This window comes from Crotalus tigris, unplaced genomic scaffold, assembly GCF_016545835.1.
Source record: "Crotalus tigris isolate CLP2741 ecotype Arizona unplaced genomic scaffold, ASM1654583v1 scf7180000024167.7108832, whole genome shotgun sequence".
Classification (NCBI taxonomy): Eukaryota; Metazoa; Chordata; class Lepidosauria; order Squamata; family Viperidae; genus Crotalus; species Crotalus tigris.
The window spans coordinates 3590914-3611572 of record NW_024100417.1 but is presented as its reverse complement, the minus strand read 5'-3'; the positions used below and the strand labels follow the sequence as shown (position 1 = coordinate 3611572).

Sequence of the window (20659 nt, the reverse complement as noted above, 5' to 3'; positions counted from 1 at the left end):
CTTCCACCAGAGACAGAAAAATTCTTAAGCAAGTTAAGTAGGAAAATTAACTCTGGGGATCCATTGAAAACAATGTGTACTAAGATTCTAGACAGATTCTACACTGGAGGAAAAAGGAAACAGCTTTCTTTAATCCACAGCTATTTGAGTGCAGAGACCCCATCGGTTGCTTATTATCGCCCTCTGGTGGCCAATAAGTCAGTACAAACTAAAAAGAAGCCACTGTAACAGATGAGTGCCCTCTGTCCCCCATGAAGGTGCAATTCTCCTTTTACCATATACCCACTGTAATTTAATTCTGGTGCTTTTTTCATCTGTCCTTCCTATGACTGAATGGAGATTTTGCCTTGTACTGCTTGGCTTTGCAGCTCAGCCACCACTGTTCACTCTCATATAAGTGGTTTAATGGAAAAAATCCTTACAAAAAGAGTTGAATTATAAGAATATTGGCACACACAAATAGGAAATAGTTGAATCTTTGATTCTCAGTCATTTTGTGTTGATCACATTGTTTCTCCAAGAAACCAGGTAAGTCATATGCTGCATTTTCCTTATTTAAACCATAGACCAAACTTTGGCTGGGCTGAGCAATAATGGTTGGCTTAAACTTCATAAACAGAGATTTGATCTCATCTCCTTGACTGCTGGTCAAACTGTCTACAGAGAGATCCATAACAATAGCAACTGGCTTCAAAATGGCAGGTCTGAGTAATCAAAGCCCTGTCCCTCTTTAAAATGTGTCACACACAATATGCACGGATGAAGCAGGAAGGGTTTCAATCACCTGGCTCCACATACAACTTTGAAACCAGTGAGTTGCTATGGATGCTTCTGCTCCCTACTAAATCATGCTACACTCCTCTTGGTGGTTATAATGCTCATATATATTTAATCACAAAATACTATGAAATTAATGTATTTATGTTTAAGCTGAGTCCTATCTACATAAAATTTTAGAATAAAATAATGCCAGGGGATTTAAATTAGCGATTTAAACTATTTTTTCTTTCTGCAATTCAAAAATACCTACATGATAACATTAATGAGTGATGATCCAGTACAAGGATGCTTTTTTTTAATTAGATTAGATTTTGCAGCAAATATACCTAATCTTCCTCCTCTGATTTTCTCTACAACAACAGCCCTGTGAGGTGGGTTGGGCTTAGAGAGAGTGACTGGCCCAAAGTCACTCAACTGGCTTTCATGTCTATGGTGGGACTAGAACTCAGTCTCTTGGGTTTTTAGACAAGTACTTTAACCACTACATCAAACCGGTTCTCATTCCCTATTTCAGGGGTGTCAAACTGCCGGACCGCGGGCCGGATGCATCATGCCGAAACCACGCCCACCCCATTGCCGGCAATGGAAAAAAAGTCACGACACGTCGCGACACGTCACCTGATGTTGCAAGTTTGACACCCCTGCCCTATTTCATGCCTCAGAGCCTTTAGTGAAAAGCAGCAAGAAAAAGATAGAATATTAGTTGCTGTGAAAAAGTAGAAGAAAGTGATAGTTAAAAGAAACGGGAATCACCTGGGGGTTGTGCTGCTGATTTCTTGTGTTTCCTAATCAGGCTCAGACTTGACTGGAGGTCATGGACTTGAACGCGAGTGACCTTCAGTTCTCTCCGCAATTCATTGATTTCCTTAATAAGACTTACGTTTTCCTATAGATTCAAGAATAACACAGTTTTAACTGGTACAGTTGTTGACTAGTATAGTGAACAAGGACTTATAGAGCCAGCTAACTCATCTAATGGTTCTAGGGTGGCTTACAACAATCCATAAAAACATAGCTAAAGTATATGCAAAATATCAAGCTTTAAATTTGATGTATAGTCGAGTATAGACCCCGTGTTCTTCGCAACTGCCAGCCTGCAGAAAATATATTTAAATATATTCTTTTCCATTCCCAGTTACTTTTCATATTAATATATTCAGATATCATCACTGAGGCTCAAATATATCTTCTGGGTTTGGAAAGAATTAATCTCTGTTTTGAGTCTGTATACAGAACACAATGAAATTTCCCTCCATTGAAAAAAAAAACCCCTGCACTCCACTTTTTTATTCTGAGTTTTTACCTGCATAATGCGCACATAATCTGCACGATGGATCTCACTTTCTTTTACCACTTTCTTTTTCAGTGTTGCTAAGTTGTGTTCAAGATGCTCTCGCTGCCGTGTATACTCTTGATGCAAGTCTGAATCAACCCCAACAATTTCTACCTGAAGAAACAGAGTAGAAGTGTGTGTAAAGATCAACTTTATGTGTGTAAAGTGTGTGTAAGTGTGTGTAAAGATCAACTTTATGACTCTCAATTATTAGGGATCTGCTGTACATAACTGAACAGCAGGTCTGCTAGACTCCACACACAGTGCAATTTTGGGTTCCACTGCAGAAATGTACATGACAAGAAAATAATGTATATCAAAGCTGTAAGCATTAAAAAAAGATCAGTCAAGAAACTTATGCAAATAACTTAATACATTAGGAGAAATTGCATATAGCTTCTCTGTCAGCAGTATATATGGGAGGAAAAACCTAATACAGTAGAAATATGTTTGCATGCATGTTTTTTTTTAAAAAAACAGATTTTAAAAATATACTAACCTATCAAGAGGAATAAATCGGACTAGATTTATATTGATGTACATCCTTACTCACCATATCTGCCTTCTGTACATACTTCTCATAGATCTCTCTAATGGACTCCTTTAGTTTCTTAGGCTCTTGGATGAGGCCTACACAGTTGTGAATATCTGTTTTAAATCTCTTGACAAGTGCTTCCATATCTCGCTCCTGCAAGCAAAGAAATATTTAAGGCAATATGCAGAATGCTGCTACCTTTGATACATTTCCTTGCTGTGACCCACCTAAAGGCACACATGTTTTTTGTAAAATACATACCAATCAGATGGCACCCAGTTAAAAGGAATATGGTACATAACCAAGTAAATATTTCAGCATATCACTTTGAATTGATTAATCCTTGGACCAATTCATACAGGCTTCCATCATTTAAGAATTCAGCCCAGATGAGTTACTAATTAGTAAATGATGAATAAATATGCAAACAGTGTTTATGAAAAGCATAATGTGGACAAAATATGAACATTTGGGAGCTGTTTTTTTAAATTGTGATAATGTTCCTCATGCAAAGGTACATATATAGTCACCTATTCAGTTGCTCATATTAGGGAACCAAAATTGATTCAACATTACCTTGTGCTCATTAGAAAAAAATGCAACTATAACAACAGAACTGTAAGGAAAGAAGGAAATTTCAAAATTCATTCACTCTCTGTATGTTGTTCGAACAAAGAATAGTGGCCTGTACTGATAACTTATACATTATTTTTTAAAAATCTGAAAGCTATTTTGTTATCCAAAGTGCATTTTACTTCATCACACAATAGAATAAAATATATAATGTACTTAATGAAAATGATAAATTTAGGACAAAGAAACACCCAAATGGTAAGCAAAAATTATGCAATCTTACAATGCCAAGCTTTAACAGTGATACATTTGTAATACTGTAAGCACATGTAGATGATATCTCAGATCCACCTCTCCTAGGAAAATAAAGTGTAAACATTTCATATTAACTGTAGTTGTCAGGAAGCAATTCTTGAATCTCCATCATCTCCAGTCCTCGGTGTGATTCAATGAACACTTTAGTCACTCTTAACATACTCACTTTCTGCATCTCTTTGTGCATCTCACGATCTGTGGCTCTCAGCTTTAGCCGCAGTTCAGCTATATTAAGTTCCAATTGGGTGTTCTGTTTATGGAAATGTTCCAGCTCTCCCTCCATCTGAAGAGATGATATGAGAAGCAATAAAATATTACACAAAGTCTGTTACCTGATATGGGGTGCTTTCAGACAGAGATCCCTTAATACTACTAATCAAAAGCTATTGGGCAATAGCATCATATATCTATATTAATATATAGTATGCAAATATACACATAGATACACACAGACATACACAGGGCCCATAAACAATTTATAAATTACATTAATTGATTGAATGGGTTGCCTTTTTTTCTAAAAGTTCCTTTATTTCCTTATTGACTTTGAACATTGCTAAGTACAGTATCATTTTCCCTTAAAATAAACATAGTGACTGGTCTAACTGGATAAGACAATGACACTGATCTGAACAAAAAACATGAGAAAAGTACTAAGGTGGGATTGGAGTCATTACATAAGCCATACAAGTCCTGCATCAATACCGCAAATCTGATTTAGCCAGCTATTCTTTGAGTTAGAGGTTTGTGTGTGTAAAAGTAAAAATGTTCTAACTCAGAAACTGAACAACAAAACTACATTTGTTTCTACGTATTTTGAATCTCTTGATAAATAAGAAGTAGTACTGGAGGGAGTAAAAGGATGCTTTTGACCTTTTGGCTTTTTTCTTCCTTTTTTATAAATACTTGTGGAAAGAAGGAAGAAATGGGTGAAAACGAAAGTTAGAAAAATGAACCATCCTGGAAAAGTAAAGAAAGCATGGCAATGCTTGCCTAAAAGAGCAGGATGTGGATGGCATTATTTATTTCTCACCTCCTGGATCTGTTCCTTCATGGCTTTGATATCATTCTCACGTGGCTCTATTTGTTTCTTCAACTCCTTAATTTTGTAATCTAATACAAATTTGAATTTCTCCAGTTCCTGATTTTTCTTTTTTAGATCATAAATTCGCTTTTCCTAAAGCAGGCAAAGCAGGAAAAAAAATGTAATTAAGAAGCAATAAGGACATTTCAGATTTTTATCAGGTAAAAGCAATCCATTGTGATTTGAACAAGGACACTGTAGAAGAAAGGTGTTCGCAAATCAGAAATATTTGAGGAACTATAAAGAACTTAGAGCAATGCCTCCTTAGAATGGGAATTCTTGATCCTAAACAAAACTTTTTTTCAATTTGAGAACCGATTCTGTATGAGGACTACTGAGGATTATTTTATGTGAGGATCAACATAGTAAAGAGATGTTGGGATGTGATAGTAGCTGAGATAAAACTACTCAGTCAACTTACTTTATCTTGGATGGTCTCATCTCTTTCTTGAATCTCTCTCTTCAGCCCCAGAATGTCCTTCTCTAAAGCCTTAATAATCGCTTGCAGCTTTTGCTGCTCCAACTTCATTGCCTCAATATCGCTGCATCGCTCCTCAATCTCTTTTTGGAGACTATTAAACTGTTGAAAAAAACAGGTTATCTTTCAAGCTGAAAACAATGAGTCAGTGTTTCCTGCAGTACTGTTAACAGCAACAAAATAATCATTTGCAACAATCAAATTATAGCAAACTGGACATCTTCATATCTTTTTAGAAAGCTATTGTACTAAAAATCATACTGTACTCAAAAACATTCTCAAGGTACTTTGGTGATTTCATATTAAAAAAGTGAGATTTAAGCAATCTTATGGAAATAATTACTTTAAAATGTAAATTGTCATATTTTTTGAAAAGCCCATGTAGGAAAAAAAAAACAAGATGAATAAGAAATTCAGGTTCCTCCTTCTGACAGCAAACCCAGATTTAACATAGATCATTTTGATATGCTAACTTGGCATTCCCATTTGAGGGTTTCAGAAACACTGATTTATCTGTAACTATTTTTCTAGAGATTGATAGAATGTAAAGGTTTATATTCTGCTGTACATTTTTGCTGACAGCAATTTCCCAAGAGATTTAACCTCTGGAGAACAGCAGGATTCCAGTTTACCTTAATGGTTTGTAAAATCTGATATGTAATCGAAGACTAGGAGAGAAAAGCAATTTGGAGTAATATGTCATCAAAATACTGACAATGCTCATGTGTAAATTTCATTTTATTTCCTCGGTGAATTCATCAAACTGACTGAGAGCTACAAAATTTAGATTTAAGATAAGACATGAGTAGTAATAGGCCTAGTAATTCTTATTGTGATTTTTACTGACTCTTCTTTCAGTATGTTTTTATTGTAAATATTTTAACAGGTGCTTGAATCTTAAAAGTTATGGAGTTGTTTCAAATATTTTTATTGCTTTATTCAGTTTTAAATAATTTATTCATGTTGTATGTTAATATCTTGATTGGCAAGTTAGCAAACAGTGTGCTTGCTGTTGATTTTAAATACACACATGCTCAAAAAGTACAAAAAAAAAAAAAAAACCAGAAAACACCCGGCAGACCTTCTTCCTCATGATTCCCGTTTCCCCCTTTAGTCGCAGATTGGATTCCCTTTCTTCTCGAAGCCGTCTCTCATATTTAATTTTTATATCCTGAATTTCTCTATCCTCATCTTCTTCGATCTGCTTCTTAGTTTCCTCAAATTCCCTAAGTTGCTGCCTAGCATCATCTTGAGCCTATTAAGAGAATAAAAAGAATAAAAGTAAAAGTAAAGTGACGGGAAGAGAGAACCTAGGCAAAACTGCTTGGGAAACAAATGAAGTCTTAAGAGTGGCCTGGAAAAGGCAAAATCCTGAAAAACATAGGCTACAGTACATTTTTCTAGATGTATGATTGGAAACAGCCGAAAATATTTTAAAATAGTATTTTAAGTTGCTGATTAGCAACCGTTTTCCAATGCTTACAAGCCACTGGTTTTAAAAAATGAATATTTATAAAGGCAAAGAGCTATAAGTCAGAACCTAATCTGAGGATATCTATTTGGAAGAACTATTATAAACATGTATTTATAAGAGTTTTATACCACTCCAATCAACCAAAACTGTGCAGTTGACAATAAAAGCATATACTAAATAGTACATAAATAAAATAATGAAGTGATTTGGTAATGACTTTAAGTATTTCTGTTGTCTTGTATGCTCACTGCCTTTCTCTCATTCTCAAAATAATTCAAGAATGCAGATTTACATTTCCGTGACGTCATACAAAATTATGCCAAAATTAGCTAGGAATACAGGACCTTAAAAGGCGTGTTGTACTTGCTTCAGTTGTTTTAAAAAGAAAAAAAAAATGGTTATACCTCTTCCAGTAAAGTTACTTTCTCAAGCAGCTTTGCTTCATAATATTCTGTCAGTTCCTCAAGTGCTTGGCTCTTGCTCTCTTCCATTTCATGAAGTTGTTTCTCATACTCTTCCTGCATTCTTTGGGATTTCATTTGCAATTCCTGGTACTTTTCATATTCCAGCAGCAGCTTTTGGTTGTTGCCAGATTCTAAACACCAGAGTAATTTTTAAAAAATGCAATTTAAAATAGCACTATAAAATAAAGAATGTCCTGCCCTTTACAAATTAATAATGAAGGGGCATTTTTAGTACTGTATCCAGTATCTTTTAGAACTTATCTTTGTAAAGTCTATATTTCTACATTTTACACTATTTCTAAATCACTATTAGCTTTCAACTCTATTTCTGGCAACTTTATGTCTACATAAAACTTTCCTATTCAGTTTTTTTGTTTCTTTTAAGATAAGATCAGAAATGAAAGTGACAATCCATTCCCTATGCAGAAAATGAGGACAGAAATGATATTAGATGATTCCTAGGTAAATGTCTAGGTTCTTCAAGCTAAATGGCTATTACAGAAACTGCATAAATGTTAACAATCGGCAGGGAAGAAGGACAAAACATAACTTTAAATGTGAGTAATTTTCAGGAACGGATGCTTTGAAAATATCCTTGAAAAATCTGTCAGCTTATTATGCCATGTGCAGGAATCCCCTTCATTATTAGAGAAACCAAGAAAGTTATAAAAATGAATGAAAAATAAAATCAACTCCAATTACTTGTTTGACAGGACAGAGTTTCAACCCAAAAGATCTGCCTGTTACCTAGACATAAAATTGTTATCTTTTGTTATAAAGACTGAAACTTTCACTCAGTTATATCAGATTCTCCTAACCTAGATCTTGCACCTCTCTTGATTGTTTCTCTATTAATTCTGATAGTTGCTCCTGGTGTTGTATTTCCTGTTTTTCTTTTTCTGTTTGCAGAACCTGAAATACAGACAGATAACATTTGCATCTGAAATCTATTGACAACTTTTAATTTATTTAACTGATTGTATGACTGGAAACAGAGTAATGCAACAATACAGAGAGAGATGCAATTGATATTTGAGCCACACCTGGTTTTTAGTTTTCAATGATTCCATTTCCTGGATGAATTTCTCAGTTAATTCCTTTATTTTTTCATTATAATTCATGTCCTTGAGTCGAAGCTGATATTCATTTTCCATCTTTAGTTCTTCTACCCGTGTTTTTAGCTCTAGCATGATCTGACTCTGTAGGATAGGAAATTGTAAAACTGTTAGTAATAAAAAATCAATGTGTAAATATTTAAATATATACGTGGACATTAAAGTAATGATTGTGCATATTATCTATCATAAATATAACTGGTTTCCTATATTAATAGTGTGATCCTATATTATTATCCTGAATGGTAAAGGAACTAGCAATCCAGAAATAGGTCACAAACTAGCACGGTAGAGTATCCTTGAAGGCTTTGAAAAAGACATTTGTTTACAAAGGTTAAAATGTAGGCAGTGATTTTTCCTGTGACACTCAATGGAAATCAGACTTTGAAAAGTAGGCTAGAAACAGGATTGACACTTTTGAATTCTGGGGTTGGAGAAAACACTTGAAAATACCATCAAAGCAATCAACCCAAAATTCTCCCTTGAGGCACAGATGATCAGGTTCAGATTATCCTAGTATGGGCACATGCAAAGAACTAACTTTTGGAGAAGGCTATAATACAGTATTGGGAAAGATGGAAAGAAAGAGAAGAAAAAAATGACAAGCACCAATGTGGATGGACTCAATTATAATGGTGTTGGCTGCACTGTTTGTAGATATGAAAGACCAGATTGGGGACAGAGCCTCCTGTAGAAAATCTATGTGGTCATTAAGAGCTGATACCAATTTGATGGCTCACCATTATCACATTACTATGCTGTTGCTATGGAGTGTTGCAACTTGCTGTTAATTTATGGATTAATAGTGCAATCTTTAGAGGTCCTATTGAAATTTGCTATACATGTTTCCAGGTTAATATGAATATGATTTAGTTACATATATACATACAGTTTTTTATGGATTCCTGAAAAACCATGAATCAAGATAGCATATGTTTTTTGCAACTCCACATATATAGGAAAAAATAAACCTGTGTTTCCTCTAATAGTGATGGTGAACCTTTCAGAGACCGAGTGCCCAAACTGCAACCCAAAACCCACTTATGCATTGTTGGGTGCCGGGTGGGTGTGGCCTATTGGCTGGCGTGACCCATTGGCTGGGCGTGGCTGTGGTGGTAACGGCAGACTGAGTGGGACTAAAAAGTTCAATCAATCAATTCCAACTTTGCAAGATTTTTTTTCCCTGTGAGAAGTTGAAGTTGATTGATTGATTGAATCTTTCTTTTTTTTGCACACGGTGGCAGAGGCCTAAAGCGAAATGGTTTTATAAAACCCAGCTGAAGGCCTAGGACTGGGGCGACGGCATAGGTTCGCCACCACTGCTCTAATACCTAAAACATTTCCTAAAAACATGGAGCAGTATGTCTGAGAAGCTAAGCTTTAAGTCATCAATGCCTAAATCTTACACGACAGACTCCATTTTAACTTCTACTATATCTCTGCTATGGTTCAGAGTGCTGCTTATTGACTAACATTTGTTGATTCTCAGATTTATGATGATCTAAACATTTCCATTAGGAAATACATATAATAATGATTCTCAAATCAATACCTTGCAATTATACTGACCTTCTCTTCCATGTCTGTTCTAGTAATCAACACTTCATCAGAATATGGTACTTCTCTCTCCCTTTTCAATCCCCGTCCTTCTTTGTCATATACTTTCCAGATAATTATACATCCATCTTCTGCAGATGTTAACAAAAACTGATCATCAGATGTTATAGATATCTGTAGAAGTTAAAAAAGAAGCATCCTTAACTGTGAGAGACAGCACTGTTAAAGAGTCAGTGATTGAAAGGAAAAGTAGACAATAGTGATAATAAAGATGTCCCTGCTGAATTCATAAGGGCTGCTATGAAAAATGATATGAATGGTGGTTTTCTACCTACTTATTTTCTTACTTCTGAATGGCTTTTCCATTGCAAGTAAGTACATAAAACAGGAATAATCACTGAATGTCTTCTTGCACTTCTAGAATCTTGTGCATCTTTTATATAATGAAATTCATGAGTTCTGGATGTAAAGAAAGCTTAAGCAACTTACTATCAGCTAAGTCTGTTTTTTAAAAATTTATAGTCACCAGAAATAATTGCTGCTGACTCAGTCTGGAAGTCTGCGGTGCCATGTGTACATTCTATTTTAAAAGGTATATTCTATCACATTCAATATGGCCTTAATAAGTAAGACTGTATTATTCATGTTTAATCTTGACTTTCTCAGAAATAATAACACCACATATTATCATTGTGATCACTGACATCTGGATTCACACAGTGTTCTAATGCTATCATCATTTCCAAATCCCCAGGAAAAATCATGTTAGTCTAGATGCATAATGTGGACATGAACTGCTGTATAAATGCAATGGCAATAGTGTAATAATGAAGAAAGCACAGGACAAGTATTTATTCTCACAGAATAAAACTAGCTTTTTCCTACTCTTTATCAAAGTTTTATTGCACTTTCTAAAAATAAAAACCATCTACACTTAGGCTCTTCCTTTACTATCAAGCAATATTCATTATACCAACATTTCCTCTCATTACTCAATATGCACAGCACAAAATTCTTCCCTTTCTTAAAATGCATTTCATATTAATTAGGATTTTTTCCTCACTCTAGCCAGCTTCACCTCACCCATTGTCTTGGCTGTCTGTCACTCTAATTTCTATCACTTCTCATGACAAGCAGAAAAGTGGAATACAAATCAGATCCAATCAAACCAATGCATCAATTTTACAAACAAGACAAACAAACAGGTTCATGATATTTATAATGCATATACAGATGCTTAAACTTATTAATGCAGTCTGCTAAAATACTGAAGTTTCTTTCTTGCATTCTTCAGATAAATGAGATCAGTATGGAGAGTAGTAATAAAGCCAATTGTAGATTGATGATTCATATTCACACTCCCCTCTTCATTACTACAGAAGTCTGAGGTGTAATACTGTTAAATGTATTGATATGATACATAGATGTACCCCAGCTCCACTCCTAGAGCACCCTAGCTGATTTTATTAGTTGTGGGTCCTTCTAAGAAGATTTAAGAACTTTCAGAACCTCCCTTAAATCCCCCAATGCAGAAGAAAACCCAATACAAAACAAGCTCTTGGAATTCTTGGGAAAGCAAACAAATTTAAGTATAGGCCCAACTGTATGAAAGCTACCTTCTGTTACTCAAGGTGGAAAAAGAAAAAAAGAAAAATCCCAGAAAAGCTCAGGCAGTCAAGGTAATGCAGACTTTACCTTGGTGACTGAACCAGCATGAGCCTGATACTCATTGAATTCCTTGTGCACAGGTAATGGATATTTCATGGACCGGATGGTCCCAGCAGAGGTTCCAGTGAATACCATCCGCCCATTATGAGCTATCACAATGCAAGTGTAGGTAACGTCAAAAGAGGGCACTTCTCTCAGTATCTGAAACATACATAACATTCCTTCTAAGACTTACAACTTGTGTTAATTGTAATTTGTAGATGTTTCTATATGCAGTAATTCACAAAGATTTATTCAGAACAGGATTCATTTTACCCCGGCCATATCCACCACAGTGAAAGCCTCATATCTGCTTTTGTTCCCACCCCTCCCACCCCCATCTGTGTGAAAAGACTGCACTAACTCCAGTATAGATTTTTAGGAGGAAGAATCTATAGATTTTTAGGAGGAAGAAAATGATTTAAATAACTGGATTGCCAGTTATGAAAACTAGCACCATTGAATAGTCTCAACTACAGAAAGTTATGTATATGAGGTTATTTCAGGGATGACCCTAACTTCAACAAGATACAATTTCACTATTCTCTACAATCTATGCATGCAGTATGTGTGTGTGTGTATGTATGTATGTATGTATGTATGTATGTATGCAATGGCTCACCGAAGAATCACAAATCTCCTTGATAGAATGATCAGAACCAACAGCGAAGATGACTTTTGCATCAGGTGATATTGCTACTCCACTATAGCTGCAAGACTTGAGCACGCATTCTGATTCTCTTTTGCCATTCTGGAGATTCCATTCATATACTGCTCCATCTGTGCCACAGGATACCAGTTTATAATCATCCATGCTCCACACAACTGACCGCACCTGGGATGGCATGGGGAAAGGGAAAGGTAAGAGGATGGGAATGCACAATATCCGAGCTTCTGCTTTATATTATTCCCATTTATTTATGTCACTGTTCATTCTGTATTTAGGCTAGTATCATGTAGCTTATGAGAAAGTCTGACGGGAACACAGCAGGTCAGGATAAAGATGATCTGTCTTTATGTGAAAAGCCAAGGTTGCCCTATAAAAAGTGCTATAGGAATCCAAACAAAAGCCTTGTTTAGTTTGATTTCCATTTAAATGTATTCACAATTAAGCAGCTAATATTACTTTTCAGTCATTCCCTTCTGTCACACTGAACATTACAATATGAAATCACATTTTGGAGGGCTCAGAGAGGTTAATTTTGGAAGGTCACATTGTGCCTTGCATAGGGCACTTCTGCTGTAATCCAAATCTAGTGTTAGGGAGGTCTAGGCTTCACAATTATTGTATAAATAATTATTTATGATGACAAAGTACTGTTCTCAGTGAAATCTTCATGATCCATGTTTAATTTGACAGTTACATGCATTTCAAATTATGTTATTTGGTTTGGTCTGATAATGTTTTTCTCAATGTTCACATCTAAATTTATCCTGTATACAGTATTCCTCCTCCTGCAGGGTTCTTGTCTGAAACAGAAGAAGAATTGAAGGATCAAGCCCAGGAGGAACATGGAAAGAAACTTACACATTCCAGTGGAAGGAGGAGCCAGCCCAAATATTTTAAAGCAGGGGTAGTCAGCCTTGGCTCTTTTATGACTTGTGGACTTCAATTCCCAGAATTCTGGGAGTTGAAGTCCATGAGTCATAAAAGAGCCAAGGTTGACTACCCCTGGTTTAAAGGAAATACATTAGCTGTTATTGATCAACTGAAAGAGTCTCTTTCCTTGATTTATGGACGTTCATACGCTTCACTTCCCACTTAGAGATAGGTTCCTCTTTGTGTGTGCATTTAACTTACATTTTACCTATCTTATAGATCTAATCACTGACCTTACCATTGTGTCCTTTCAAATTTATGACATTGTCAAAACTTATGGCAGAGTAAATGTGAATCACATTTCCATTAACTGCTGCAAACAGATGGCCACCTGTACTGAAGGTACACTGAAGAAAGAAGCAGGAGACTATGAGAATCAGTAATATATACATAATATATATTATGTAGAAAGCAACTTCCAGTAACCCTGTACCCCTTTGATTGCCAGATGGAACTATTCTTTCAGTGTTCCACAACAAGAAATTTTGTTCAAAAGCTAAACTGTGTCTAGATACATCAAAAAAATGTATTCAGAGCTTTTATAAAACCTGTCAAAGAAATGATCTATAAATTAATTTTTTGACACATTTAAATATTCAATATAATTTAGCATTCCACAAGTGCTTTCAAAATAGAACTTTTGAGTTCAGGACCCTATTCAAATTAGTAGAAGCTGCAAGGCTTTCCATGCTTAATATACATTATCCTTAATTAGCTATACCATGGCAAACCCTAATCAAATCAAAGCTTACTCTCTCACTAAGAATTTGGCTATGATTTTGAGCACTTTTTCAATAAAAAACCCTTTCTTCTTGTCAGAAGATATTGACTGGTATTCACATTGATCCATACTATAAATTGCTTGCATTGGGTTAACATATTGCATGAAGTATCATGGCTTGTAAAACTACTGTTATACAACTGCATGATGGGTGAATCCAGTTACTACGGTCTATTATCAATGTATAAAGTAAGGCATCCTTAAGCATAGTGTATGCAATAAACCAATAATTTGTGTGCTCTGAGTATCTGAATTCCAGGACTAACTTACTCTTTTGTCACCAAAATATTTTCCTATAATCATTCAAGTATGATGAGAGGCAGTTTGGTCTAGTAGTTAAGGCACTAGGCTAGAAAGTGGGAGACCATGAGTTTAAGTCCCACCTTAGTCATGAAAGCCGGCTGAATGACTTTGGACCAGTCACTTTCTCTTAGACCAACCCATTTTATAGGGTTGTCGTTATGGGGAAAATAGGAGAAGGAAGGAATGTTGGATATGTTTACCACCTTACATTATTTGTAAAAAAAAGGGGGGGATACAAAGAAACAAAATATTTTCTGTCCAAGTTTTCACATGAGCCAAAACCTGCTCCAAAATGACTAATTAGTAAGTAGTCTATCATCTAGTATACTAGAACTAAAATCATAATAATAACAGGAAATTGGACATCAGGGATATTTTAACTATTTTCCCTGAATGTTTTGTATTTTAGAAAGGTGTAGTCCCTGAACGCAGACAAGTAGCTTGCAAATACAAACTATACAGTAGACATTGCTGTTTAACAAGTTGGCTTCATTTCAATCTGCTTATAAACTTTTCTCCATGATCCTGCTTTTGCATATTTTCCACACACATTTCTATATCAGTACCTTTCCCTAATTCCTTACCTCTCGGCATCCTCGTACAGTGAAGTCCTTAAAAGTCCGGATGTCATCAATAAGTAAATTCATCAGTCGAAGTTTGTCAGCAAAACCAACCAAAACATACAGACCACCGGGATGAAAAGCAAGTGCATAGGCCTCTTCTTGGTACTCTTTATATAGGTCGAGTGTGCTGTAGCAGGATCAGCCATGGCAATTAATGTACAACACAGTTAAAAGAAAACCCTACAGATGGTGCTATTCTTGGCCATACTTTATGATGAAATACTGGGAAACCAAAAAGAAGGGCCACAGGGTCAAAGACTAAACTAGCCAATCCAGTACATGTAAACAAGGTAGCAAAAATAATATCACCGTGAAAGAAGCAATTCAGTATATTTGAGGGTTTCATGCTGTTTAGAGAAAGGTTAAAGTTCTATCCCTGAAACCAGCTCAGTTTTTTCATTTACATTTGATTTTACATTTATATTTGAATTAATTGGCACCTTTAGAACTGCCACTACTATGTCTGACAAAAGTGATATACAGTAATTTAACAATAGATTGCATCTAATTGTTAAATTACCATGCATTGATAGGCTTGGCAGGAGGCATCGTTGCCTTATATCCCCCATTCTGCTATGGCCTCTGATGATATATTACAATATAATGTAGGAGATGTATACTTAATTTCATATTTATTTGAGGACTTTACTTGTTAAGGGTTTTAAGAAGGCTACTTATTTAGATATGTGGCACCTTCTGACTGTATTCATTATAAAAGGTAGGTAAGATTTATTTATGCTCATTTTTGTAATGAAGTGGACATAATCAGTTTTTAGCAGTCTAGCATTCTCTAACTTCCAAGAGAAGAATTACATTCAAAATAAAGAAGGAACAGAGGATAGTGAAATGTATCAGAGTATGATTTTGTACAAAAGAAGACTGCTTTCACCCTCTAGTCTAGGTGTAACCTAGGGTGTGAGATTTTAACTGACTCCTTTGTTATCTTGTGCTTGTCAGAAGACTTAAAAACATTTTCAGAATAATATGCAATATAACATAGGTATTATGAAACATTAAGTGGGAATGGTCAGCTCTTTGAACAAATTCTTTCCATGAGCAAAAAAGTAGGAATCAAGCTAACCCAATATTTTACACAATAGTTTTGAATATTTTTATAACATTCCATTTGTTTTATCTGACAAATAACAAAAGTTATTTATATTATTTTTCTAATTTGGACAGCTCAAAATACTATATTGATTTTTTGCCCAGATTTAAAACCATTATACAGATAATAATCCTTTCCTAAGCTACCATCATAAAATTAAACATAGTGCCAATGACCCATTTCTACCACAACCACATTATTGTAATAGGATCTTGTTTTCAGGACTACACAATCATAGAGCTGGAAGAGACCTTGGAGGTCTTCTAGTCCAACCCCCTGCTCAAGCAGGAGACCCCTATACAGGTAATTCTTGACTTACAACAGTTTGTTTAGTGACAGTCCAAAGTTACAACAGCATTAAAAAAGTGACTTATGACCATTTTTCACATGATCATTGCAGCATCCCTATGGTCACATGATCAAAATTCAGATGCTTGGCAACTGACATATTTATGACAGTTGTAGTGTCTCAAGATCATGTGATCACCTTTTGCAACCTTCCTACAAGCGAAGTCAATTCACTTAATAATCATGTTACTAACTTAACAACTGCAATGATTCACTTAACAACTGTGGCAAGAAAGGTCATAAAATGCATCAAAACTCACTTAACAAATGTCTCACGCAACAACATAAATTTTGGACTCAATTGTGGTCATAAGTTGAGGACTATCTGTATTATTCCAGACTAATCTTTCTCATTTTTCTCATCTTCTCATTTCTCATCTTTTCTCATCTTCTAATCTTTCCTACTACCTTCTCCTATTGGTATGTTATGATTTATCACTTCTTGTTGGTATGCTATGATTAATGATTGTAACTATGATTTATTACCTATGGCCTATCACTTTGTTGTTTTACTGTACACTGAGAGCTTATGCATCAGAGACAAATTCCTTGTGTGTCCAATCACACTTCAGAATCCTGTTCTAAAAATGGCTGTCCAATCCTAGCAGGTACATGCAATTTTCATTTGTTCTATTATATTGCTCACTTAGATAGTCAAATGACACGTGTAGTAACCAAGAAATCATGCCTCCTTACTTTGTTTCATAATTCCAGATACGGACAGATTTGTCCAGCGAACATGTAGCAACAAGTGGTTTGCGAATGCAGGTATCCAAGCCAGTAACAGCAGAAGAGTGTATTGGGAAGTTCAGGTATTCAAAATGAGCCGTCTCTCCCTTATGACAGATCGTATGTGTTATCGAACAAATATTTGTATGATAATCTAACACTAAATCTACCAATTATTCTCAATGGGACAATAAAAGGATTAGTTATACACCAGATCTACCAGAACAAAACATGCAATGACCTTAGCTTTTAATTATCAACAAAAAGGAGAAAATAAAGAGATTATAGCAATGTACTTCAGCAGATAGCTAAACCTATCTGGACTCAATTACTAAGTCCAGAATCAAATCTTGGTGGGGCACCTCTGGGAAATACCAGGATTTGTGCTATGAAGGAAGTAAACATCCTTAAAAAAAAAAAATCCGAATGCCAAACCATTTCTACCCTTTTGCCAAGAAAACTGCAAGAGCATGTCTATAAAATCACCAGGTTGACTCGAAGGAGACTTTACATATTTATATTGTACCTGTATCTACACAATTTACCCTCAAGTAGTTTAGCTAAAAACAGCCACTTCTAAAATAGTTGCATGTTTTAAACAGATGAAATTACTCAAAATGAAAAGAAAAAGATTTTCAACAAATATCCAAGCACAGTTTTAAAAGGAATCCTAATACATGTTCAAGCAGAAAATATATTTTGTAATAACCCTCCTATTGAAAAAGTCATGGATACCTGCCAATCTGTTCTTGTATTGGAAAGCTGTCAATTTTAAACTGGAGTCTATTAAAAGTAGGTAACTCCAGCTCAAAATGTTTAGGACTTTAAAGACAAGAACTAGCAATTTAAGCTGAATTCAGAAATAAAATGCAGGTGTATGATCAAAACAATATGCCCCAATTTCTGGATTGTAAAGAGCTATTTTTATTCTTATACTGCCAATTACTTGAATTTCTGATCTTCTTTAAAAGCAGTGTCTAGACATTTTTCAGAACTTGCCCCTTGACCTACACATTCCATATTAAGGAGTAATTGGTTTCTGCAAACTAGTAATACTAGTGGGATGGGAGGGAAATCTGTGGAGGCTTCCTTAATGTGCCCAGAACACTGTAATTATATTTGTTGGTACAATACCTATAACAGGATAGGGACCTTTAGTGGGGATAGCAAATTTTCTGCTGACTGAAAGTGTGGTGAATAATATTATAACTCAACTATGAGGATGTGTCTGATGCACACCTATTAAGAGTGTTTTCTACATTGCAGAAATACATTTTTAAATGTTGCCTGTGCAGTACCTTTTATTGTTTGGAGTGAACAGTATTTATTTATACTTATATTTCTAAACCGCCTATCTCCCTCAGAGAGAGACTCTGAGATAACTTACTTTAGTTAATTCAGCTGATGACATGGAAAGATAATACACCTGATTTTTATTTGTGCTAATGAGAAGTGTCTCTTCTGCAGGACTGAAGGCAATACACATAACTTCTTGTTTATCTGATTGGTGTGGATCACTGCTGCATGGATCTTGTGGAATCTATAAAATAAAGCAACCATGTTAGACTTTGTTCCCTTAAATATATGCGTACAGCAATTCTGCAGCAAAATAGTAATCTTAAATAGCAATAGCACTTACACTTATATACTGCTCCCCAATGCTTTTCAGCATTCTTTAGGCAGCATATTGGCCCCAACAATCCGGGTCCTCATTTTACCAACCTCAGAAGGATGGAAGGCTGAGTCAACCTTGAGTTCCATCCAGACTGAATTCTAGACTGTAGGCAGAGTTTGCCTGCAGTACTGCATTCTAATCACTGCACCATCATATTTAAGCTTGAATATTGGTCTGTATGGGATGATTCGTTTGTGCTACAAGTAAGCAGAACAGTTTTCTCTTGAGTTTGGTCCTATGACAAACCATATATGTTGGACCAGAAGTAGGTGAGAGGATTACATAATAACTCTGTCATGATCAAACACTATAGTATACCTTTTGTTTGGCTTGGCAGCATCCCTTTCAGTCTCTCTTTCCAACCATCGGTTTTACTAGTTGCTACATTCTGGCTTGGGAAATAGTGCTTCACAGTAGCAAAATGAAGGATTATACCCTTCATAACTTTTACGTACCCGAATCTCTCGACTTTCTCGGTAACCATCCTTCTCATCTGACTTCTCAAACAGTAAAACAATACCCGGACCAGCAGAACAAGCAAATCCCTTGGAATATGCAGCAATAGCAGAGACTCGGGGCAGAGATGCTTGCTGCTGCCCTTCAGTTTCAGAAACTACCTCAGTAGAGTACTCAGGGGAATTAGTAACAGGAAATTCAACGAGGCTTGAAAAGTAAATGAGATAAAGAGCAGCAATTGTTAAGAGTTTCAAATATTTGTTGTATTAAAAAAAATATTGTGATCCTTTATTTTAAGATAGTTGTCTTTCCAATTTGTGATTTTAAAGTTGCTGTGTTGTATACATTTCTAGGATTTTAAGTGTGGCTTATTTTCTGAATAAACACATTTTACAAACTCAAGATTGGAATTTAGTATATTTAAAGTAGGTACTTCTCTTCCAAAGTAAGAATGTTTCCTGGGAGCAAACATTTAATGATATCTTTAAAATACTCATAGAAAATAACTTGATCAAGGTCATCGTACAATAATAATCATAATATAGCTTTATCAGAAACTGGAAATATAGTCCAATTGTTGAATCATGCTGATTTTTGATCTTTGATTAAACAGTGCAGAAATCTCACCTTTCTGATTCTTGAACTAGTTCTTCATTCAACATGTCAGTGGTTGGCTGTTTCCGCTCAATACTTGTCTCCCACCGTAAATCACCAGAATCAAATAAATAGAGTTTGCCTGTATCAGTGCCCACAATCACTTTTTCTTCAGACAGCCAGGCATGGGACAAGTAATTTTGGGGCTCTCCCCGTAAGAAATTGGTCTGCTTTAAAGTTCCTTCTGTATATTTGTATAGCTTGAAAATACCATTTCCTATGACACAGGCTTGAGTATTATCCTGAGGATTGAAGCTCACCTGAAAAGAAACACACATACAAGATCATTGGAGAATTATTATTGTATGTGCAATTCAACTAATTGATTTAATTGATTAAAATCAAGGGCAACAAAATTCTATTATATATAGTGTGTATATATGCATATGTTAACCTTACTAGCCAGACCAGATCAAGAAGTCCATAGGAAGATTAAACTTATTTTTATTGGGATTGACTATGTTAACAGAATCTTGCAAATGTAATTGTTTGGTGCCCTTTCTTCTTCTTATACGTCACTGAGTTAGGAAAGTATCTACTTGAATCACTTCTGAATGTTAACTCATTGTTCTGGACCTAAAAATGTTTCAGCCCCTTTTGCCCTGGTAATGGTTCCTTTTTAAAATAGTAATGTCATTAACATTTGTTATCAAATGTATTTATTTATAACAATAAAAAATATAAACTGAAAAAGGTAGAAAAGTAAAAAAGTAGAAGTGCAGAAAAGAAAAAGGGGAAAAGAGAAAAAGAAAATTAAAAATGTAGCAAAAAAAAGTACACACACACACACACACACACACACGACTTATCATCTCCATCACAAGTGTAAATAATTTTAGTAACACCTTCTCTTAAAATAAGCAAATGATCTCTTCTTCCCATAACCTATAAAATAAAATTTTAAAGCCTCATTCTGTCAGTCCTGATCAGCAAACATTCATTAAGGGTTACCATCAATAACAACATA

The 20659-nt window shown here is 35.2% G+C and overlaps 1 protein-coding gene across 3 annotated transcripts in view; it reads right to left on the bottom strand.

Moving 5' to 3' along the window:
* Positions 1-20659, bottom strand: part of CFAP57 (cilia and flagella associated protein 57) — a 28197-nt gene that overhangs the window by 3102 nt on the left and 4436 nt on the right. Inside the window, exons 3-21 of one of the 3 annotated variants that reach the window (XM_039323255.1) lie at positions 19666-19952; positions 19038-19245; positions 18295-18447; positions 16875-17014; positions 14684-14849; positions 13249-13362; positions 12038-12250; positions 11404-11577; positions 9721-9882; positions 8080-8235; positions 7855-7948; positions 6977-7167; positions 6180-6353; positions 5042-5200; positions 4570-4713; positions 3703-3819; positions 2667-2801; positions 2084-2227; positions 1534-1666 (exon numbers count right to left, since the gene is read on the bottom strand). In XM_039323255.1, coding sequence (XP_039179189.1) covers positions 1534-1666; positions 2084-2227; positions 2667-2801; positions 3703-3819; positions 4570-4713; positions 5042-5200; positions 6180-6353; positions 6977-7167; positions 7855-7948; positions 8080-8235; positions 9721-9882; positions 11404-11577; positions 12038-12250; positions 13249-13362; positions 14684-14849; positions 16875-17014; positions 18295-18447; positions 19038-19245; positions 19666-19952 — 3064 coding nt within the window. The remainder of the gene's footprint in view (positions 1-1533; positions 1667-2083; positions 2228-2666; positions 2802-3702; positions 3820-4569; positions 4714-5041; positions 5201-6179; positions 6354-6976; positions 7168-7854; positions 7949-8079; positions 8236-9720; positions 9883-11403; positions 11578-12037; positions 12251-13248; positions 13363-14683; positions 14850-16874; positions 17015-18294; positions 18448-19037; positions 19246-19665; positions 19953-20659) is intronic. The other 2 variants (XM_039323258.1, XM_039323256.1) reach the window with 2 other exon arrangements.